The sequence below is a fragment of the Corvus hawaiiensis genome, chromosome 1 (genome assembly GCF_020740725.1).
Source record: "Corvus hawaiiensis isolate bCorHaw1 chromosome 1, bCorHaw1.pri.cur, whole genome shotgun sequence".
Classification (NCBI taxonomy): domain Eukaryota; kingdom Metazoa; phylum Chordata; class Aves; order Passeriformes; family Corvidae; genus Corvus; species Corvus hawaiiensis.
Window position 1 is genome coordinate 676,743 of NC_063213.1, and position 23,055 is coordinate 699,797.

At 53.9% G+C, this 23,055-nt stretch overlaps 3 protein-coding genes and 1 long non-coding RNA gene across 8 annotated transcripts in view; 1 reads left to right on the plus strand and 3 right to left on the minus strand.

Moving 5' to 3' along the window:
- Positions 1-1,616, minus strand: part of SMARCC1 (SWI/SNF related, matrix associated, actin dependent regulator of chromatin subfamily c member 1) — a 65,708-nt gene extending 64,092 nt beyond the window's left edge. Inside the window, exon 1 of the mRNA XM_048300198.1 lies at positions 1,407-1,616. Within this exon, the coding sequence (XP_048156155.1) occupies positions 1,407-1,601 (195 nt within the window). The 5' untranslated portion in view covers positions 1,602-1,616. The remainder of the gene's footprint in view (positions 1-1,406) is intronic.
- A 57-nt stretch (positions 1,617-1,673) lies between these two features.
- On the minus strand, positions 1,674-2,312 carry LOC125323638 (serine/arginine-rich splicing factor 4-like; the record flags this gene model as incomplete). Its single annotated transcript, XM_048299190.1, has 1 exon — positions 1,674-2,312. A coding segment is annotated over one exon (639 nt), but the record flags the coding sequence as incomplete, so codon positions are not given.
- A 1,514-nt stretch (positions 2,313-3,826) lies between these two features.
- DHX30 (DExH-box helicase 30) overlaps positions 3,827-23,055 on the plus strand; it is a 31,539-nt gene continuing 12,310 nt past the window's right edge. The window contains exons 1-6 of one of the 2 annotated variants that reach the window (XM_048298863.1): positions 3,827-3,917; positions 7,252-7,303; positions 17,349-17,479; positions 19,623-19,733; positions 21,708-22,063; positions 22,757-22,883. In XM_048298863.1, the coding sequence (XP_048154820.1) occupies positions 7,273-7,303; positions 17,349-17,479; positions 19,623-19,733; positions 21,708-22,063; positions 22,757-22,883 (756 nt within the window). In that variant the 5' untranslated portion in view covers positions 3,827-3,917; positions 7,252-7,272. Of the gene's footprint in view, positions 3,918-7,251; positions 7,304-11,266; positions 11,375-17,348; positions 17,480-19,622; positions 19,734-21,707; positions 22,064-22,756; positions 22,884-23,055 lie in introns of those variants that run through there. The other variant, XM_048298793.1, reaches the window with a different exon arrangement.
- On the minus strand, positions 6,462-10,841 carry LOC125325846. Of its 4 annotated transcripts, none has more exons than XR_007203607.1 (3): positions 10,797-10,836; positions 10,201-10,241; positions 6,462-8,956 (listed from the first exon to the last, which is right to left on the minus strand). It is a non-coding gene; the product is annotated as an uncharacterized LOC125325846 (long non-coding RNA). The 4 variants fall into 4 exon arrangements; XR_007203598.1 differs by having other exon boundaries at positions 10,201-10,302; XR_007203609.1 differs by lacking the exon at positions 10,201-10,241 and having other exon boundaries at positions 10,797-10,841.

Genomic DNA, 23,055 nt, shown 5'->3' on the forward strand with positions numbered 1-23,055 from the left:
ATCAGCTTTCTTATTTCCCCAAACCAAAATTATTTTCCATTTTTAAAAAGGATTTTCACAGCAACATTCCAAAATTCACTTGCCCTGTAAAGTCTCCTTAGCCCAACTTTAATTACCTTCCAGAGCCATCAGAAATGAACATCTCATTTTTATAACCAATTTGAATGGAGAGGTTTTTCCTTGGCTCCCATTCCTGCACCACACACAACCTGCCCAGCCAGTACAGAGAGAGCCAGCCCGGCTGGGGGGTTTGGAGTCACAGCAAACACCTTTCTGTGCTCAGCAGGGCACCCAGACCCTCCTCAGAACAGCGGTGCTGCTCCAGGGATCTGCCGGGATCCTGGGGGTGCTCAGGCAGGACAGCGAGAGGGAAAACCACAGCTCCTCCAAAGCGTGGGACAGCACAGAACCACAACCGGAACAAGCCAAACTGCAGAAATATTCTGTTACATTTCCCTATCAACACAAAGGGCTCGAGCTGCCGCTTCAAACTGCGCCCCACACACCGATCCGAGCTGGAAGGACTGGAAAAACACACCCGAGCCCGAGCTGGTTTCACCCCACACCGATCCAGCTCAGATTCCCAGTTCAGATTCCCGTTCTCAGATTCTTTACCACACAAAGAACCCAACCAACAGCACGGGACAAGCTCATCCACGGGTGATGGACACCGGGCCTGCCGAGGACCGGCGGGATGGCCCCAGCATTGGGAAAATACGGAGATTAAGGCACCTTTGGGCTGCGCAGCACCCCCTGGGCACCGCTCCGATCCAACTAAAGCTCTTCCAGGATCGCTACAGCGCTGGAAACCTACACCGGGTGATTCTTCACGGCTCAGGTATTGAAATGAAGTTACAAAACCAGCACACGGGAAAAACCACTTAAAGCGAAGCAAGCGAGCCGAGCGAAGTGTGCGAGGAGGAAGAGGAGCCCAAGGGCACCAGAGCGAGCAGCGACGCTGCCGCCGAGCGAACTCGGAGCAACACGCGGGGCTTTAACGCGGCCGGACGCGGCCCCCAAAAGCACCGAAGGGATTTTGAGGGATTTTTCCTCCCTTTTTCCAGCACTCCCGACACGGCCGGGGCGCGGCTGAAGCGAAACCCAGCCGGGCCGGGACCTGCCCGCACAGGAAAGTCACTGCCTGGGGCGAGCGGGCACCGGCCGGGCCCCCGCGGCCGCGGGAACGTCCCCGGGGCTTACCGGGGCTGCCCCAAACGCGGCCCCGAGCACCGGCCGGCGCCGAGGGAGCGGAAATGTCCCCGGGGCTGCCCCCGACCCGGCCCCGCGCCCGCCGCAGCGGCGAGGCCGCGGTTCACAAAGAGCGGCGGCGACCTCGGGCCCCCCGTCCCATCCCCGGCCATCCCCCGCCAGCCCGCCCGGCGCCCGCCGCCCTCGCCGGGCCGCACCTTCTTGTAGTGCTTCCCCAGCCACACGCGGACCGAGTCGAGCTGGGACACGGTGTCGGGGCTCTCCCAGAACTTGCCGGTGGGGCCGCCGTCCTTGCGGCGCGCCGCGGCCAACGCGGGGCCGGGCCCGCCCGCCGGGACCGCCGCGGGGCCGCTCCCGGGGCCTCCGCCCGCCGCCAGCGCCGCCGCCGCCATTGTCCCCGCGCGCCCCGCGCCGCGCATGCGCCGCGCCCCGGCCCACGCCCCGCCCACCCCGGGAGCGCGCCCGCGATGGGAACGGGAACGCGCCCGGGAGTGTGAACGGGAACGCGCTCGGGGACGGGAACGGGAACGCGCCCGGGAGTGTGAACGGGAATGCGCTCGGGGATGGGAACGGGAACGCGCCCGGGAAAGTGAACGGGAATGCACTCGGGGATGGGAACGGGAACGCGCCCGGGAGTGTGAACGGGAACGCGCTCGGGGACGGGAACGGGAACGCGCCCGGGAGTGTGAACGGGAATGCACTCGGGGATGGGAACGGGAACGCGCCCGGGAAAGTGAACGGGAAAGTGCTCGGGGATGGGAACGGGAACGCGCCCGGGAGTGTGAACGGGAATGCACTCGGGGATGGGAACGGGAACGCGCCCGGGAAAGTGAACGGGAAAGTGCTCGGGGATGGGAACGGGAACGCGCCCGGGAGTGTGAACGGGAATGCACTCGGGGATGGGAACGGGAACGCGCCCGGGAGTGTGAACGGGAATGTGCTCGGGGATGGGAACGGGAACGCGATCGGGAGCGTGCTTGGGGATGCGAACAGGAACACGAACGGGAACGTGAACGTGCTTGGGGATGTGATCGGGAAGGCGAACGGGAACGCGCTCGGGAACGCGCGCGCCGCTCCTGCGCAGCACCGCCCCTCGACCGGCCCCGCCCCCGCCCCGGGCGGCCCCGCCCGAGCCGCTCCGGCTCCCGAACACACCGTCCGTGCCCCGGTACCGGCCGGGGAGCGCTCCGGGCTGCTGCGGACCTCGAACACACCGTCCGTGCCCCGGTACCGGCCGGGGAGCGCTCCGGGCCGCTCCGGCTCCCGAACACACCGTCCGTGCCCCGGTACCGGCCGGGGAGCGCTCCGGGCCGCTCCGGCTCCCGAACACACCGTCCGTGCCCCGGTACCGGCCGGGGAGCGCTCCGGGCCGCTGCGGACCCCGAACACACCGTCCGTGCCCCGGTACCGGCCGGGGAGCGCTCCGGGCTGCTCCGGACCCCCAACACACCGTCCGTGCCCCGGTACCGGCCGGGGAGCGCTCCGGGCTGCTCCGGACCCCGAACACACCGTCCGTGCCCCGGTACCGGCCGGGGAGCGCTCCGGGCTGCTCCGGACCCCCAACACACCGTCCGTGCCCCGGTACCGGCCGGGGAGGGCTCTCCGGGCTGCTCCGGACCCCGAAGCTCAAGCCTGCTATGGAGACCCTGAGATCCAATTAGGGAGTAATTTGGGTGCTGACATAATTACCTACAGGTATCTGCACTAAGTCTTCACTGCTGGGTACCTTTACCTTTTCATAACCACATTTAGACCCACGGAACGGGTCATTACGAAGCAATTTCCCCCAAATTCCCTTCATAAAACCCACTTCGTTTCGAGTGTCTACTAATGCTTTATTTGTGAATCGAACATAACAGAGAAATTAAAAAAAAAAACAAGCAAAAAATGTATATAATTAAAAAATACAGCATATTTCAGTTCGAACATTATCAAATACAGTGTCAAAAAGTCCTTCATTAAAATCACAATTCCTGATATAAGAACGCCCCTTGCATTACCGTAGTTTATAAATGTTGCCCCATCCCTGAACACTCCAAAGCAGAAATAAACACCTTCAGGAGAGGAAACGCCTGGAGACACAGGAAATATTAAACCCACCAAACATCCAGAAATCGGAACTTCAGAATTTCAGAACTGCCATTCTGAAAAGGCAGCGAATACAGGCAAGAATTCCAGAAGGATTTGGCTTGGAAGGGCCTTAAAGCCCATCCAGTGCCACCCCTGCCATGGGCAGGGACACCTCCCACTGTCCCAGGCTGCTCCCAGCCCCAATGTCCAGCCTGGCCTTGGGCACTGCCAGGGATCCAGGGGCAGCCCCAGCTGCTCTGGGCAGCTCCCCGGTCGGGACCGGGATCGGGATCGGGACCGGGATCGGGATCGGGATCGGGATCGGGGCCCGGCCGGGTCCCACGGCGGGGCCGAGGCTACAGCGCCCCCCACAGGCCGCGCCGCCTATTGGCTCTGCCGTTGCCATGGGAACAGCCAGCGCCGCCCATTGGCTCATCCGTTGCCATGGGGACAGTCTCCGCCCCGCGCCCACGCGCGGCTTCGCACTGTGGAGCCGCCGGCCGGAGGGAGCGCGCGGACGGCCTCACTTCCGGGGCAGGGCCGGAAGTGAAGCGCGCGCCGCGCCGGAAGCGCGCGCGGGGCCTGCCGGGAGCTGTAGTCCCGAGGGGCGGCCCGGCGGCGGCAGTCGCGGTGCGGAGGTCGGTGCGGGGCGGGCGGGGGTCGGGCCGCGACCCCCGGGGAGAACCGGGCGGGCCGCGGGGCCGAGACGGCGGCGGGAGGAGGGGGAGGAGCGGGGGATGGCGCCGAGCAGAGCGGGGTGAGGCGGGGAGGGCCGTGCGGGGCCGCGGCCTGTGCGGGCGGGGCGGCGCGGGCGGGGATGCTCCGCGGCACCGGGGATGCTCGGCAGCACCGGCGGGGCTGGGGATGCTCGGGGGGCCCGGGGATGAGCAGGGGGGCTCCGGGGCACCGCTTGCCGCGGGCCCTGGGCGAGGGGCCGGCGGGGAGAGCCCCGGGAGCGCGGCTCTCCTTGGAGTTCCCATCGCTGCCTTGCGAAGGCTTCGCTCCCGCACAGAGCTGCTCTCCCGCAGCCCTTTCCCAGTCCTGCCTCTCCGTCCCCTCCTGTGGCTCGCCCCGGTGTCACCGCTGGCCCCGTTTTCCCCCGTGGCCATGGGAATTGTCGCTCCGGGTCACCCGTTTGGCCCCGGTGCTCGGGGGGTGTCCAAGAGCATCCAGCGCCCATTCCCACCTGCAGCCCCTCATTGTCCCTTCCAGCTTCTCAGCAGCGAGGATCCGGCAGGGTTAGGGTTGGGAAGGGAAGGTTTCCTGCACGGATCCGCTGCTCCGTTGGCCCGAGTAGCCAAAAATAAAAAAAAAAAGAAATCTCTACTGCAAGTGGCTCTGCCTGGAGCCCGGGGCAGGGGATCCTTGGGGCTGGATGTGGGAGACAGCAGGATTTCTCCTTTGTTCTCTTCACAAAGCACTCGGGGCTCTGCCTCTTCCAACACTGCTGGAATATCCCAGCAGCCAATAATCAGAATTGCTGTGATTTTCCCTGTGTTTCTCTCGGGGATGTGGTTTTCCCCTCACATAGTTGTTTTCCAGTGGATCAAGGAAACCCAACAAAGACCCAATTCCTTCCCATCCTTTGGGGTTTTATCTAACAGCTTTCTGTGCCACACTGCTTGGTTTCACTCTTTGCCTTTGCAGCAGGAGCACTGAGTCTCTTCCTAACAAACTTTTAGTGTCTCTTTCCCCACCTGGGACTCCGGAGTTTGCTGGGTGTGAGGCACGAGGCTCCACAGTCCCACAGATTCTCACTCCAGCTGTACCATTACCAGTCCTGTGTCATCCTGTTCCATTTCTTCCCAAATCCAGTGTCCTCGGAGCTCCCACATCTTTGCTGTCATCAGACAAAATAGATTTTGAGTCTCCCAGTATCCCCTTTCCATGCTGGTCCTGCATCCCTGTGTTTCCCTGGGGGCTGGAGCAGCAGCTGTAGTTGGACGCTTCTTTTTATTTGGGATCAGGATCTGCAGCAACCAATCCTGGGATTTCCCCCAGGCTGCTGAACGTGCTAAAAGTGATTCCCAGGTCCAGATCTCGGTGTTCAGATTTATTCTCCTCCCTGTCCTGTCCTGCTCCCACCCAGTCTGACTCTTACTGGTTCCCAGCAAGGGTCCCAGCTCAGCTGGGATCTGCAGACAGGATTATACAAACAGCTGGGTTGGAATCTTGCTTATCCAAGGGGATCTCAGTTGTTCATCTTGGAACCTCATCCCTAGAAGGTTTTCAATTTTTTATTTCCTTGTTCTTGAGCAGAAAAGACCATTTCCATCATATCCAATCATTTCCATGTTGCATTTATCCATGGAATCATGGAATGATTTGGGTGGGAAAGGGCCTTAAGGATCATCCAGTGCCAGCCCTGCCATGGGCAGGGACACCTCCCACTGTCCCTGGCTGCTCCAAGCCCCAGTGTCCAGCCTGGCCTTGGGCACTGCCAGGGATCCAGGGGCAGCCACAGCTGCTCTGGGCACCCTGTGCCCTCCCAGCCAGGAATTCCTTCCCAATATCCTATCTATCCCTGTCCTCTTTTGGCTCAAAGCCATTTTTGGAAGATCCCTTTTCCCCATGCCAGCGTGGGTGAGGCGTTCCTTGCTCCCGTTCCCTGAATTCCTGCTCCGCAGGGAACGTTGCAGGTTAAGTGCCCTCGTGGTGCCGTGTCCCAGGACGATGAGGGAGGGATTCCCTGGGATTCCCTGGGATTCCCTGGGATTCCCTGGGATACACTCACTCTCTCTGCAGGCAAACAGCTCCCCCTCTTTGGTCACGCTTCAAAGTCCAGGAGGAGGACGTGGCCGATACCTCGGAGCTGGGGTTCACTGCAGCATTCCCTGGCACATTCCTGGTTTTCTCTCTCCAGCGACTTCGGGGGGTTCAAGGATTGACTCTTTCCTGTCGGAGCAATATTGGACTCACCCAATTTGTCACAAATCCCCTTGGCTTTAAGGCAGTTTAACCCAGGCTGGGATGATCCCTATGGAAGGGGGCACAGGCTGCTGTGTGCCCCGCTCCCTGCAATTCCTTTGGCATTCCTGCTGTGGCTGGGCTCCATGGCCGAGCGCTCCAGCCTCGGGAATCTCGCTCCAGGACCACAAAAGGGTTCCCTGACTTTGTTCCCTGCAGTGATTTAGTTACACCAAGGACATTTCCCTCCGAGATTCACCACAGCACACGCGAGGTTTCATTTTTGCCAAGTCAAGAACTCTGTTTTTATTGATCTGGTCCTTGGGCAAGGCCGGGTGTGGCCCTGGCAGCCACGGCAGGTTGGTGTCCGTGTGTCCGTGGGGAGGGAACCACAAACAAGGTGTCACATCCAGAGATGTGGCCAGAAAACGGGGTGGGTTTATTTGAAGCCTTTTTTTTTTGCTGCTGAAGTAATTTTGTCTTACTGAAAGCAAAAGTGAGTAATCTGAATGATAACTGCAGGCTATTAATTGCATGCACAGGAAGTCATTCATAGGGACAGTTAATGTCCATAGAATCCCAGAATATCCTGACTTGGAAAGGATCCACCAGGATCATGGAAGTCCAGCTCCAAACTTCAACTTTGTGTGTAAATGATGACCTTCAATCCTCTCCCACCCGATACAAGTTTGTTAGAAAATCCTTGTTATTGTTTCCAAGAATTTCTACAGTGTATTTAATAGTTGGCATGACAGATAAAACACCCCAAAGCAAAGTTGGTTTTGTCTTGAGTGAAAGTTATTTTAGTAAGAAATTAAATAGCAAGTTTAACACAGTTTCAGCAAAGAACGTTATCAAAAGTACAGTTCTCTTTTTCTTCCTGGCTTTTTTTTTTTTTTTTTCCTTTAAAGGGAATAATGGCAATACTCTACTTAATCCTGGCCTAACGAGCTTTTTAAAAACCCTCATTGTCACCACGGAGACAAAGCAGAAGCACCTGAAACATTTTAAAGGAAGTATCAATTCTAACTTGCTGTTTCTTTGTGCTCCCTCCTGCTGTCCCAGGAACCCACCCTTTCCACGGGGATGGAGATGTTCTCGCTGAATTCCCTCAAAGGTAAGACCTGACACAGCCTTGAGTTCCACTTGGGATTTCCCTGTGCTTGGAGGTAGAAGCTGGAGCAGGTGGATGAGGAGTTCATTTGTGTTAGGAGGCAGCTCAGTTGTGTCCCGGTCGGTGCAGCAGGGAGGGAATGTGGCAGGAAAGCTGGGAGCAGGAGGGACAGGACAGGGTTTCAGGGAAACAGTGGGATTGGGCAGGGGAGGAGCCCTGCAGTGTTGTCCAGACACATTGGACACTTGTTTGCTGTTTAGCTTCAAGTACAGGTTTTTTCCCTTTTAATTTTGTCCTCCTAAATATTCCTGTATCCCTTAGCACCAACTCCATGAGCTCTTCCTGCTTGGGATTTGGTCCTTTATTACCTGTCACTGTCACCATGGCTCTTTTCCCTGCCATTGCTTTGCCAACCTTCCTTTCAATCATATTTTGTCCTCAGAAATCCCTCCAGTCACAGTTTTCTGTTTTAACTTGTGGATCTTTCCTGAGCTCTGTTACTTGGTCTTAAAGAAAGTGGATAGAATGGAATAAAATACTCCAGCGCTGGCTGAAGCAGAGGGACCCCTCCCTCCATCCCAGGGAATTCATCCTTTCCCTTGGCACTCAGGAAACCCAACAGTGACCCCAGCACTCCTGTCAGTGCCCTGCTCTGTGTCACCAGCACTGGGGGTGCTGGATTTAAATCCCAGGATTCTTCCCAGTCCAGGGCAGGAATTGTGTATGAAGTCACTTTAGCTGGGAGCAAAGCCCCTCTCCTCCATCACATCCTGTGAGCGGGGTTGGAGTCTGGGTGGAGAGAAGGAGCTTTCCTGGTGAGGGCTGGTGGTTTGTCGTGGCCAGGCTGGGTTTGGGACTCGGGATGCTCCAGCCCTGGGGATAAAGGAATTCGTTAATGAAACTTGGCTCGTTAACGAGCTGCTGCCTCTGCACAGGCTTGGCTGGAGGGGCTGGTCCAGCCCAGCTCATCCCAGGAGCTGCCAGATCTGGGAGATGGCTCTGGAGATCCTCCTGTCTGTGCTGGTTAACGCTGCTCTCTGCAAAATAAAGATATTTGGAATCGGCGACTTCTGGAATTTTTTAATAAATTGAGTCTTCACTGCTGTTTCTGTGCCCACAAGATAATTTTTGTATCATTTTTGGTGACAAACCACCAGCCCTCCTCACCCCTGTTCCTGCACACTGGGCATGCCTGTCAGCCTCTTCCCCCAGCTTTTCCAGCCCCCTGCCCGTGTGTTTCCAAGGTTTCCCCCAGCTTTTCCAGCCCCCTGCCCGTGTGTTTCCAAGTCTCCCCAGCCTGTACTTCACTCGTGTTTGGGTGGCTCTGCTTTGCCCCCGTGGTCTCCAGCCACGGTTCCCATCTCCCTGGGGAGATCTCCCATCTCTCCTGTTGCCTCCTGGGTTCCTTCCTGCATGTCCAGGATTTGAAGCAGCTCCATGGCTGTGGTTAGAATTTGGGTTCCTTCCCTGCTGGACAGTTCATTGCCTCGGCTGGATCTGGGGAGATGCTAAAACCCAGGAACTCTGTCACATTAAGCAGTTTCTCAGTAGATTTGCCTCCCAGCAGGATGAGGGGATGGTGCCGTGCTGTTTCCAGCCTCCCTTTCCTTCCAGTCCTCCTCGAAGCTTTTGTTTCCAAACCACCTCCATTTATTTCTGAATAAATAGTAAAAATTACAGTAAAAAAATAAAAATAATAGTTTGTGCAACGTGCTGTCACAAGATTAACACAGGATTAATTCCCTTAAATGGAATGAGTTGTTTTCCTTTTTAGTGGTTTGGATGATCTTTGGATGATTTTTGAATGAACAATCAGTTTTGAATGATTTTTCCCATTTTAGTGGACCAATCTCTTAAAATTTGTAATCTGAGTGCCAGAATAACTTCATGTCTTTCAAAAAGAAGTGCATTTTTTTTTTGGTCATTTGGTGCTGTTTCAAGATCTGGGTTTGTGTTTCCATTTGGGTTTTTGTTAAGTACAAGAACCTACAAAGACAAATTAGCAGCTAATTCAGAGGTTCTAAAAAGTGAATACAGGAAAAGGCAAACTTAGTGTAGTAAGACTTTTCTTGAGAGTTCAACTCTTCCAATGTTGGGGTTTTTTTCTACAGGGTTTTTATTCGATAACTTTATTCTTCTTGAACCTCTTCTCATGGAGCCCAGGCTTTGTAAAACTGAACTGTGCCATCGTATCAGTCACTACTTTTTGTCTTTTTGAAGTTTTCTCTTTCTGACTTCAAAAGTAACAAAACCCACTTAAAATTTTTTAAAAACTCATTTTGCATCATGATGCTTAACCAGCCATCCATGTTCATTTTCACTTTACACACAAAATACTCAGTAATAAAGTTTTGACATAAAAATGAGACCCTGGTTTAAAGAAACACAAAACTTAATGGTAGTCCCAGTACAGCCAGGGCCAATATAGATTAATTGCTTAGAAAAAATAGTTCAGATTTAAATAAACAAATAAACAATCCCATAGGGTCGGAATTTCAACCAGCTCTAGAGCCTTAAGAATTCTATACCTGGATATGAAATAATTCATGTAGAACTGAGTAACAGGAGGACTCGGAGTTGGGAGAAGTGGGGAAGGGCTGACTTATTTTATAAAGGTTATAAGATCTTTATCAAGATTTTTAGATCTTTACAGATTTAAGATTTGATAAAGATGTAAGATTTTAAGATATTTAGAAAGACTCATTTTAAAAGCTTATAAAGATTTTAAGTTTTTTTAGTGTTTTTCTCAAATATTAGCAAATAATGGGCTGCAGGATGAACGACTTGGTTTTTAGGAATATGCACTTGGCCATGACTTGCCTGGTCTGTGTGTGTGTTGGGGTGTGTGGAGCTGGAAACAATCCCCAAAGGAGTTTCAGGATTTCTCCTTGGAGTCGTACCTGGGGTCACTCGTGTGGAACCATCCCAGATCTGGCTTTGCCTGGAGGTGGAAGGATTGAGAGGAAAAGGTGTGGGAGGAAACCCAGCCCAGGGAGATGCTGCTGAAAGCAGGAAAATACTGTGTGTTTGTGTTTTCCCTCTCATCAGGGAAGATTCATAGCGATCCTCAAATCCAGGGACCCGCCAGGATGCAGGGAGAGGCACCGCCGGGATCTGGGAGCAAACCCGCCCCGTCCCCGTGGTGCCGGCTCGGGGACAGGGAAACGGCCCCGGGCTGGGGCCGGGCCCCGCGGGCCTCCCGCCGGAGCTGTGGGCCGGGGCCGGGCAGGGCCGGGGCCGGGGCCGGGGCCGGGGCCGGGGCCGGGCAGGGCCGCAGAGCTCCCGCCAGGGCCGGACAATGGCTCTGTGCGCCCCGCAGCTCCCCGGCCCGAACTCCCTGCGCTCCCAGGGCTCCGGAGCCCCGGCAATGCCGCGGCCGCGGGGCTCCGGCCGCGGGGCTCCGGCCGCGGGCACCACAGCAGCTCTTCCTCCCTCGCCTCCTTTTCCCCCTTTCCCTTCTCCTTTTCCCTCTCCCATCTCCTCCCTTTCCCCTCACCTTTTCCCCTCTCCGTCGTCTTTCCCACTCCTTTTCCTTCTCCTTTCCGCTCTTCTTTTCCTTTCCCCTCTCGTCCTTTCCCTCCCTTTTCCCTCTGCTTCCCTCGCCATTCCCGGTGGGACGCGAGGCCCGGCTCTCCCGGGCCGCACTCGGTCCTCCCGCCCGCCGGGGGGCGCCGCCGCGCGCGGCCCCTGCGCTGCCCGCGGGCGCGGGGCGGCCCAAGATGGCGGCGCTGGGGCTGCTGCTGCAGGCGGCGGGGCCGCTGCGCCTCTGCCGCGGCCCCCGCGGGCCCTGCGCGGGCCCCCGCGGGCTCTGCTCGGTCCCCCGCGGGCCCGCCGAGCCCCGCCGGGACGAGGAGGAGGAGGAGGAGCCCGAGGCAGCGCAGGGTGAGCAGCGGAGCCGGCCGGCTCTCGGCGCCCCGCGCGGCGCTCGCGCAGCGGAAGGGAGGGGCGAGCCCGGGCCCGCGGCGGGGCGGGGGAGCCGCCACATCCCTCCCTCCCTCCATCCCTCCTTTCCTTCCCGCGGCTCTGCCGGGACCGGGATGCGCGGCCAGGGAGAGGAGCCGCCGAGCTGCGCAGGTAGCGGGGGGCGCCGGGGGGGACCGCGGAGCTGCTTTGTGGCCGCCCCGGCAGCCCTTTGTTGGCCGGAGTTGGGTTTCCCCGGTGATTCCCCTCAAGGTCGCCGAGCCGGGCCTGGGCGAAACTCCGGCCGCCTCCCGTCGCTGACGCGAGAGGAAAATCCCCCGTGGAGATGTGTCAGGGAAAGGGGATGGGTTGCGAAGCGCTCGGGCGGCGCCGGGCAGCGCGGGCCGTTAGGGCCGTTCCCCGCCTCTCCGTGCGCGGGATCCCGCTGGATCCACCTGGAGAGCCCGGGAAACGCCGATGGAGACACCGACAGCTCTGGAGCATCCGGCCTTCGGTACTGCAGCGTCCCTAAAGCCGGCCAGGGGTGATGTCTCTGGCCAGAGCCTGGAAGATTTTCCCCGTTTGGCTGTCAGTGGTGCGTGGGCCCAGGTGGGAAGGTGAATGCCTTCCCGCTGCTCGGAATCGTCACTGCTGTGAAAGAATGTTTAAAACTCGGGTCTGGTGTCACGTTTTGAATCGCTTTTTGTTGGATTATGGAGTGTGGAGAGCACTTTGAGCTTAGAGAGATGCGAGTGCTTTTGTGCCAGAGGTTGTGACTTGAACCATTTTCCCTTGAAAATCACTGTTTTGGTTTCAGTTTTCTTTCGTGGGCTGCGTTTTGGAAATTTGGGGTATTGTTACAATAGAACTTTTTCCTTTTTCTCAACCCTTATCCTTCTGTGTTCGGTGCTTCTTTCCCACTCTCCAGCACTTTTAAAGTTATTATTTTCTCTGTAATTTCAGGATTCTTTGGGTCTTGGTTCCATTTGCCTTTCAGAAGCTGCTGAGCTTTAATTTGGCGTTCATAGTGGGATGGTCTTTTAATTGTTACGTTCAAGCTGTTCAACAGAGCAGATTAACTCCCTGCTAAAGCAGGTGCTGAGCCACCCCAAATTATTGTTTAATGAGCTGCTTCAGGTGTTGCCTGAGAAAAGGAATAAACCAGGATTTTTTTTTTTTTTCTTTCCTCTTTTGTATTTCGTCCGTCAGCACTTTTTTGTAATGTGTTTTCAGGCAGTGCCCGAGTACTTTTATTTTTGGTCTTCAGTTCACTCGCCCTCCCAGTTTATGTGGTGGATTGACCATGAAAGGCTCTTGAGATGGGAGTGTGGTGATACTGGGATTGTTTCCAATAATGGATTTGTTTTGGATGAACAAATAAAAGCCCTCAGGGTCTCGTGAACCTGCCCTACCTGTCCAGCTGCTACTTGAGCACGTGGAGATCATGAATGTCATTTGAAAAACCTCTTTCTGAGATCGGTTCTTCACCCTCAGCTTGTGGGCTGATGTCTCCTTAGCCATCCTCGTTTGGCTGCTTTGTTATTAGCCTTGGATACAAATACGGAAAAATCCACCCGGACCCGAGGCCAGCTTCAAAAAGTCACTGGTAGATCCGTGTTGTTGTCTGAGGCTTCACTTTTTTGGCTTAGACAGTGGGATTTGGGCAGCTCAGTCACTTCCCCTCTTTCCCGAGGCTGACGTGCCCTTGCCCTCGGGTTTGCTCCAGGAACCCTCCTCTGTCACTAATTAAATTTGTCCTGTAGAACCAGAGCAGAATTTGGGCTGGGCTGGAGCTCTGGATCCCTTCCTGGAGCAGGGCAGGTTCCTGATCAGCCCCAGTGGCTCCGAGGGGGAGCTTGGCCACTGCTCCTTCTCCTCAGCTGATCTCACTTGTTTTTGGAGAGACCTGCTCAGTTTTCCTGGTTTTTAAGCTCTTGTTCAGCCAGGAGCTGTGTGTGGGTTTTAGTCTGTGTGTGTTGAAAGGGGCCGTGTTCAGGATGGCTGGGGATGGTTTAAAACCCCCGAAATTCCCCAAAAAGCCATGTTTTGGTGTACTCGAAGCTAAGCTGCCAGGTGGAACTTTCTGTGTCTCCCTCCATCTCTGCAGTGGAACATGTCTGGGCTAATTCCTTGTGAAATGGATATTGTGGACCCACAGGGCTTTTTTTCTTTTTTGGGGATTTTTGATGTGTTGGAAACACTTTCAGGTTTATTACTTGAATTTGTTATATCTTGAGGAATTTTGTCATTGCTGGCTTGTCCTTGGTGCTAATTTGTTGCTTCCAGGGAGCAGAATTGGAGAGAAGAGAGAAACTAATGTATCTCCTCTGTCCTCCTTGAACAGGACTTTGGGCTGTTTGGTTTGTGCTCTCGTACAGGAGTGTTTTCACTCAGATTTGTTGGGGTTTGTAGGAGGCTGGGCCACTCCAGCTGGGTGGTTTGTTGGTTTTGGGGTTTGGTTTTTGTGTTTTTCAGTGTAGCTTGGAATTATCCTGGACTTTCACAATTGAATTAACCTAAAGCACTCACTGGCTTTGAGGAACTTTAATTAGTTAATTGGCTTCTTTGATAGCCCCACCCTGACTTGTCTGCTCTCCAAGACAGGCTTTTAATATTCCTTCGTGATCTCAGAGCTGTTTGGGTGTCATGTATGGCTCAGTTTTGGGAGTATTGAGCTGTACTCCTTGTGCTCCCACTGACACAATTCCCACCCAAACATCCACTCTCAGCTGTGACAGAACTGAGACACTCCTTGGAGGAAGATGCTGAGAAATCTGATTTGGCAGGGAAGGGAACATTCTGCAAATCCAGTTCTGCAGTTTGGGGTTGTTTCTTTAAAAGCTCCGAGGGAGGGATGGCTTCCTGCAGGATAAGATCCGTTCAGCTCTGGGATTGGGGCAGGAATGGGCTGAAGGTGATCCATCAGCCTCTGACACAGTCAGAATGTGCTGCTGGATGTGGTGTTTTCAGCTGGGGAGAAAACATTGCACCTTGTTGGGAATTCCAAGCCTGAGCTGTCACCAGAACTGGGCTTTGTTAGTCAGAGATCCTATTTTCCCCTCTAGAGCAGATTAAATATTTAGTCTTCACTGAGGAGTCACCTTAGAATGTGAGAAACTGCCTCGGTCATAGGTAATTGGATTTGGGGGGGTATTAAAAATGTGCTTCTTGCACCTCCTATCACAGAATTTCCCAGGTTATTGTTTTTGAAAGAGGAAACAGCTGGAAGCCAAATAACCATGCTGGTGCTGGAGATTTGCTTTCTGCTTTTCTTTTTTTATTAAGTGAATTGAATGGTGCATTTGGGACTCGTGTTACTGCTCCTCCCTCCGTTTGTCCCACCACTGTGGAACGGAATAGAACTGCGGAGTGCCAAAATCTTGGATGCTTTTCCAGTTTTCCTGAGCAGGCCAAAGTCTGAATATAGAGAAACTTGCTTGAGTAGATAGAAATAGCACATTTGCTGTATAATTACACAAAATTGGCTCATAGTTTTTTGTTAGGCTGAGACCATTTTCCTGCTCCCTTGGCCAATATATAGAAGGTAATTCATGGACAAATCGTGGTCGTAAATCACAGTAATTCCTGCAATTCCCCTGGAGTTATCCAAGGCTACTGAAAGCATTTCTCAAGATCCAGGTGGTTCTTCTATGGTTTGCAAGAAGAAGTTTCAAAACTGAGTGTCACCAGTGAATCTTCTGTGCTGAGCTGTGGATCAGCCTGCTGGGTTTTGCCAGAGAGGGTGATGGGATCAGCAGTGGCTTTTTGTTCTCCGTTAGCCAAGTGTCCTCAGGCTGACAGTGTCAGGCCTCCAGTGGCACAGCAGAACTCTGCCTTCTCTAAATCTCCCATGGTTTCCCAGTTGCTCAGCTTCCAGCTGGGCCCTCCTAGGACATCATCATGATGAGCAGCTTCTTGGAGAGCATCTCTTCCACGTGCCTGTGTGACAGAGCCTCTCCTAAATTCTTCTTGCCTTGAACATCTTGGGAAGTGTCCAAGGCCAGGTTGGATGGGCTTGGAGCAACCTGGTCTAGTGGAAGGTGTCCCTGCCCATTTGTTAAATAAATGAATGGAAGATCTTCAAGGATCTTTCCAACCCAAACCATTCTGGGATTCTCTGCAGTTCCTCTGTGTCTTTATGACAGCAGCTCCAGAATCAGTTTCCAGCAGAACACGGTGGCACATCTTGGTGATGCTCTGATGAGTGACTGTTGGCTCCTCGTTTCTCCTTGGATTTGGTGGCTCAGTCAGAAATTCTGGTTTCTGGTGGTACCAGTGATCTCTGTGGTGGCTTCTGATTCATTGCTGAAACATGCCCTGAATTCCTGCAGGGGGTTCAGAAACCCTCCAAAAGGGAATGCTCACCCCCAGGGTGGTCTGCAGGGAGGTCACCCAAGTCCTGACTGCCCAGGGAGTTTGTGTGGGATGAGGCTGAGTGTGGGATGAGCTGTGCTTGCTGCTGCAGAGCAGGAGACCCCATCCCTCTCCCTGTTCCCTTGTGCTGCTTTTGGTATCTGCAGGACTGTGCTGGCTGATTCACTTGTGAGCCCAGCAAAAACGTGTGTGTTCCCTTTTCCTGCCTTGGTTTTCTGTGGGATTAGGGCTGCAGGTCGTCTCCCTGCACATCTGGGTTAGTGGGGGTGTTGGAGCCTGGGAGAAGGGGCAGCTGCCCCTCTCCTCACCAGGGAGCTGTGCCACCTCTCTGTTTGTGAGGTGTAGGAACATCCGGAATTGTTATCCCATTGATCTGATCTCACTGGACCTGCTGCTGGAAGAAAAGGCCCTTCCCAGTGCTGGCCATGGCAGTGATGCAGGTGAGAGGAGCTGGAGCAGCTCCCTCACTGCTGAAACTGCTGGAGGTGGTCAGGGAGGAGACTGACCTGGGACGTGGGTGTGACATGGGTCTGTTGGGGGCAGTGGGATTTTATTACTGTTGTTTTTTTAAATGAGTGATTTGATTTGATCATCAGCATCCCCTCCCTGCTGTACCCTGAGCAGCATTTCCCTGTGGGGGCCGGGGCCAGTCCCACCTGCCTTCTGTCCTGCTGCCTCTGGGGCTGCTGCGTCTCCAAACACTGTTGGCAAGCCTCTTTCCGGGGGATTCTCCAAGCAATTCAGATTAAACCACATTCCCAGGCCCTAATCCAGCCATCCCAGTCATTTCAGGATGAAGTCCTCAGGCATTTTTTCATGTTTCTACTGCTGGCTGGATCTAATGTGTAACTTGTGAGACCCTGGATTTAACCTGTGGCTGGGGGGGGACGTTGCAAACGCCCAAACTGTTCAAAGTTGTTATTGCTCAGTTGGGTTTTGATACTGAGGAATAACAAACAGAGCTGGTGAGGAAAGGCACTGGGTCCATGCTGGTGCCAGCTGCTGGACACGAGCCCAGCTGTGCCCAGGTGGGCAAGAGGCCGATGGCCCCTGGGCTGTGCCAGCCCCAGTGTGGGCAGAGCCCCAGGGCAGGGACTGTCCCCTGTGCTGGCCCTGCTGAGGGACCCCCTGGAATCCTGGGGGCAGCTCTGGGTCCCTCCTGACAGGAGAAACCTTGAGGGCTGGAGTGTGTCCAGGGCAGGGAACGGAGCTGGGAAGGGGCTGGAGCCCCAGGAGTGGCTGAGGGAGCTGGGAAAGGGGCTCAGCCTGGAGCAAAGGAGGCTCAGGGGGGACCTTGTGGCTCTGCACAAGTCCCTGACAGGAGGGGGCAGCCGGGGGGGTCGGGCTCTGCTCGCAGGGAACAGGGACAGGAGGAGAGGGAACGGCCTCAGGCTGGGCCAGGGCAGGCTCAGGGTGGATATTGGGGAAATTCCTCCTGGAAAGGGTGGTCAGGCCTTGGCAGGGGCTGCCCAGGGAGGTTTGGAGTGCCCAGCCCTGGAGGTGTCCAAGGAACACCTGGAGGTGGCACTCAGTGCTCTGGGCTGGGGACAAGGTGGGGATTGGGCACAGGGTGGATTCGATGATCCTGGAGGTCTGTCCCAGCCTCAGGGATCCAGGACCTTGCTGGTGCCTGGAGATGCTGTAGGTGAGCACGGGACCCTCTGCCTGCCCCCCGAGCCCGGCTCTCCTGGAGCCGCAGGTGTTGGAACGCGCCTCTGAACGGGACTGCACAGCAACTGGGAGACATTTAGTTCCTCTTCGTTTTTTTTTCCAGATTCCAGAGACTTACTAAAGGAATTTCCACAGCCTAAAAACTTGCTCAACAGCGTGATTGGCCGAGCCCTGGGCATTTCCCATGCAAGGGACAAGCTGGTTTACATCCACACTAATGGGCCAAGGAAAAAGGTAATCCCGTGCTGCTGGAGGGGTGTTGGACATAGAGTGGGAAGGGAGCCACGGAACTGCTAATCCTGGAAGTAACTTTCCTAGAGAAAATCATAGAAGAGTTTTAATTCCACATAAAAGTTTCAAACAAGAAATATTCTCACTTCTTGCTATTTTTCCTGATCTCCATATGCTTTAAAGGTGTATAAATGCAGGGGCTGTTCCTCTTTTTGTGTGGATATTTTTCTTTTAAGTGACTTGTTGTATCTGGCCTTTCTCACCAGAAAGACACAGAGTCTGTGCTTAAATGTGCTTAAAGGTGTCCTACTACCTTAGAAAATTAAGATTTAAAAGCTGTATTCTAGCCCTTAGGAACCCTAGATTTGATTGTGGATTCCAATAGAAAAAATTCCGAAGCCAAAAATGTCCAATTGCAACCGGAAAAGAGGAGTTTGTTTGCAATGGAGGGAGGCTTCTAATAGTATTTAAGAGCAGGGTGAAATACAGCCTGTTTGTTAAATGAAGTGGAGGAATCCCAAGCAAACAGTTTTCCAGGTAGTTTGAGCTGTCACTGGGATGCCAGAGGCCCAGATCTGGGTCTGGGCTATGAACTGAGCAGGAATTCTTACCTAATGGTGCTCCATGGTCAAGGTTTTGCCTCTTCCTGTCACACCAGCTCTCATTCCAGAGCTGAAAGCCCTTTCCAGCTGAAGTTTAACTGTAACCCACATTCCAGGAAAAGACTCAGTTCTGATGGATTAACATTTTCCAATAACATTCTGTCTAAAATTTCCCAGACAGTTTTTATTGCCACATCCTTCTTAAGCATCCCTGGATTTTAGGGGATACATTAGTAATGTTACTTCAGAGTTCTTCATTATTTGTGTTTGTTTTTCTTGCTCTTTCTCAAGCAGTAGTGCAGTTTCCTAACTTAAATTTTGGAATACCATAGCCAGTGCCTCATCCCTAAAATTTGGAATACCCCAGGCAGTGCCTCATCTCTTCAGTTTGTGTAATGGGTTCCCATTCTTGCCAGCACTTAAATAGATTAATGTGCAGAGTAACTTCAGATTAAAACAAAAAACTAAACCAGGAAAACAATAAGGGAGATAAAGGAGCCCTGGGAAAAAAATGAGGGTTGGCTCACAAAGAAAAACAAGCCAGCAGATGTGGGCAGAAGGACAGGTGAGAGCCTGGAGAGCTTTTGTTGGATGTGAACAGGGGGTTTGTGAGTACTTGGCCTTCTGAGACACCTTTTTTCCCAGCAGGTCTGTGCTTTCCAGGCAGAGCCCCGAGGCAAAATCCATAGTAATTCCCTGCAGAGAGCCGGGTTCAGGGGCAGGAAGGCAGCCAGCCAGGTGCTGGAGAGTCAGGAGCCTGTGCTCCAGCCTTGGAGGCTGGGCTTCCCCAGCCGATCCATCCATTGCTGCCTTTCATCTGTGCTGCAGAAACAGGAGAGAATTCCTTAGGCATTTCCCTTCTGGAGCCTTGTGGCATCTGCAGGGCCAGCAGCTGAGCGAGCTCTTGATTTGGAGCACTTCTTCGAAGAGGGCAGGCTTCATCTTTCAGCATTCTCTGCAGGATTTAGTGCTCCCATCCAGGAGGATGCTCCCATGCAGGAGCTGTGGTGGGGCTGTGGTTCTGCCAGTGCTTGTGTTGTGCTGGAGCTGGGTGCTCCTGTGCCCACTGAGTGCTGGAGTGCCTGGGAGCTGAGGCAACCCTGTGCTGCTTCCATGACAGTGAGGAAGACAGTTGGGAAGATTTCCTTGCTGTTGCAGCTGGAAGCTGTTGGAGAGGGGATCTTGCTCCGGGGCACACTTTGGTGTGCTGCAGAGTGCAGAGGGACAGCCCTGGAATGGAATTGTTCCTGTAATGACCTCCTGGCATTTATCCCTCGGTGCAGACACGCTGTGACACCACAGCCCATGCTGGACCTCAGCCCTGCAGCTCCTGTGGGGCTGTGGCACCTCTGTGCCCTGCTCAGCCTTTTCCTTCAGTGCTCCTGGAGTGGAGCTTCCCATGAAGGGACCAGACAACACTTTGTTCACAGTTTTCTTCTGTGTTTCTCTTCTTTGCCTGGAGTGCAGAGATGGTTGGAGTGGGTGTGCTCTGGTGGAGGGGAGAGCTTGCCCTGGCTCATTCTCTGGTTCTCCTTGCCTTTCAGAAAGTCACTCTCCACATAAAGTGGCCGAAGAATGTGGAAGTGGAGGGCTATGGGACCAAGAAGATCGATGCGGAGCGGCAGGCGGCGGCTGCAGCGTGTCAGCTCTTCAAGGTGAGCTCTGCTGCTGCTCGGCTGGCCCGACACACCCTGCAGTGTGCAGCCAGCCTGGCCTGGTGATGGGAACTCTTTCATCTCTCTCTGCCTGTGCACTCCCTTAGTTGGCCCCTCTGGTAGTCAGGGGTAGAGGGTGAAGTCTTGAGTCTGAATCCATTTGAGCTTAAAATCCCGCTTGCGTCAGGTAGTCCTGGTCTTTGTTCCTTTTGTCCTGGACCGTAATCAGCTCCTTAGTCCCAGCATCTACAGCGAGTAGAGCATCCCTCAGGTGGGTTTGCTGGTCACTTACTCCCACTTCTGCCAGCACAGCTGGGTGTGTTTGCAGCTGTAGGACCTTCAGAGCCTCCTGTTTCCTCTTCATCAAAGCCAGCGTGGCAATTACATGTTGTGTTTTGCTGTTACTCTGACAGTTATGCTTTGTTTGGCACTTATTTATGGCTAGAAATGGGTGTGTGCAGCCAGTATCAAACAGGCACAGTAAAACTCTGAAGGTCTCTCTCGACGGTGTTTTATAGCTGAGAAAAAGATGCAGTTTTATCTCTAGCTCTGCCCCTGTTACCTTGAGCAAGTGAGACTGATTTGAGAGTTTCCCATTGATCTGTGTGTAGAATGGGAACAGGGATATCTCTCTGCTCAGGAGAAGATGCTGTGCATGCTCTGACAGTGAGACAGGTTTTGGTTTGCTTGTAGATCAGAATGCTCTGTGAGGAAATAACCAGTTTTCAGAAATTCAGGAAGACAGTGTGAAAACTCAGCTTCCTCAGCTGCTCAAGCTGGTCCTCTAATCCTGGAATCAGAAACTTGTTTCACTCACTGACTTGATTCCACCTCACGCAGTCAGTGTTCACTGGGAACACATCCTGGTTTTATCCTCCCTAGTCCAGTGTTGTTCCCTGCTTTCTTTGAGAGCCTGGAAGTTTTCAAAGGAAACTTCAAAGAAAAATACCCTATTGACACATTTTCCCCAAATTTTGGAAATGGCTGAAGTGTACTTTAGTTTAGAGCTTAAACCAAAACCCAGGCCCCTGAAACCACAGATTGAACATGCAAAGCTTTCTTTGCCAGCTAAACTGGAAGCTGGCAGAAGACCCTTGTGATGGAGGCCTTGTGTGATCACAGCTATAGAAAGAGCTACAAATGCTGCTTTAAAAAGCCATCAGTTCAAGAAAATTAATAGCATCTATTTAGTGCAGAGAGTGAATACAGAGGCTTTGAGTAGAGCAGCAAGCCAGGTGAACTTTGGTGTCTCAGGCACTCCCACAGCACAAAATAATACAGCTTTTTATAGTACAGGCCCATTAAGGCCATTAAAAGGTCTAAAGCTGTAACTTTTAATTTATGAAAATTAAAGCTAGAACTTACTGCAGCATCCTGGTAAGAAATGGTGTGTGCTGCACTCCAGGTATGTCTGGAGCTTCCTGCAAGGTTCAGTCCTAAATGGTGATGGTAGGAGAGTGTTTAATTACTGCAGGCCTGCTTCAGAATCTGCCAGGTTAGGGACATTTTCCTGCTGCTTGTACAAAAAACTCTTCCTGGGAAATGAAAGATGAACCATTCCCTGAATTCTCATCCTGTGTTATCCCAGATTATGCCAGTTCAGACTAGCCTTCCCAAAAAGATGCATTTCCTGCTCTGAGGGTGATTTCAAAACTTGAGGGTTCTAAATATAGCCAAGAGTTTGTAAAACCCCAATAAATCCTGGCCCACCCTTTCTAAGGAGCTGTGTGGGGCTGAGAGGCATGCCCTGGGAAGGGAGGGCAGGGACCAGATTCCCGTTGGTACAGAACAGTGGCGGGGAAAAGTTCAGAGTTCCTGAAAGTGCCTTTCCTCGCTCTCTCTCTGCGTGGGGAAGGAGAGGAGGGGACCGCTCCTGCCCCCCTGTCCCCAGCAGGGTGTGGGTTCCCAGAGCTGCAGAGGGGTGTTCCCAGAGCTGCAGGGGGGTGTTCCCAGAGCTGCCCCTGTCTCCTGCAGGGCTGGGGCTTGCTGGGCCCCCGGAACGAGCTCTTCGATGCGGCCAAGTACCGGCTGCTGGCCGACCAGCTGGGCTGTCCCGACGAGCGCTGGTGCTCCGAGGGCAAGTGGCGCTCCAAGTCCGGCCCCTCCCTCGCTGACCTGTCCACCTGCTGGCGCCGCATGGAGCCCGATGATGCCATCCAGCCCATGGAGCAGGGCAGGATGCCCAAAGCCATGAGGAGAGAGGAGCTGGAGGAAGGGGAGCTGGAGGAGGGGGAGCTGGAGGAAGGAGAGCTGGAGGAGGAGGCGATCGATGTCTCGGATTACCTGCCCATGGCACACCAGGACGCCCGGACCCCAGGCAGAGACGCCAGGTGGGTCTGGCTGGGAATGCTGAGCCAGGGCAGAGGGAAGGGAGGGTTTTCCTGTAGCTGGGGGGGGCCTGGAGATGGGCCAGAGGAATACTGGGGCAGCCTGGTCTTGTACCTGGCTGCCATCCAGGGAATGCATAGACTTCTTCTCTGCAGCTCTGCCCTCTGGAGAGACTGCCGCCAGTCTTGTTAGCTGCCTTATTCTTCTGTGCCTAAGGACATTTCCATCCCCAGAAGTGGTGCATGTGCACTTACACCAGGTTTTGACCACCCTGGTTTTGAGGGCAGTGCTAAATATGCTCCTTTTCATCCCCTGCTTGAAGCTGCCTGCTTGACTTTATGAGCACAGATCTTGGATTTCTAATAGGCAGCAGGGGCAAGATCTGTAAGAGATGTAGGTGATGGTGGTTATTTCAGTGATGGGGTTTTTTATTCAGAATTATTTATTAATTAAATCTGTTTAGAGCTGTTTAGTCTTGGTGTGAAGGTTGGATCACTCTGTAGTAGGTGGCTTTGCTGGGCTGGGTGGTCGTGACTGACAGATTTTAGTAGCAAGGGACAGCTGGACTCTGCACATGACCAGAATTACCTGGGCTTTCACTGAGTGGTTTCAGAGCTCAGCAGCACTCCTGGAGTGGAGTGGGTCTGAGCACAAGTGGGCATTTGTACATCCAACTCTCCTCATGTTCCATGCAGCCGAGGAGGGAGTTCCATTGAAATGACAGACGACAACACCGCCATCCGTGCCCTGACGCAGTTCCCACTTCCCAAAAATCTCCTGGCCCAAGTGATTCAGATTGCAACCTCTTCCTCCACAGTCAAGGTAAGGTGCTGTCTGACCCCTGCCAGGGACAAAGCTCAGAGGCTCCAACTGGAATCATTTTCAGTGCTTTCTTTGGGCAGCAGAACTGGGGAGAGGAGGGAAGTTAGAACTAGACCTAGAGAAATCAGTGTGAACAGCAGAGAAAAGACTTTGTGGTGAGACATGAGGGAAT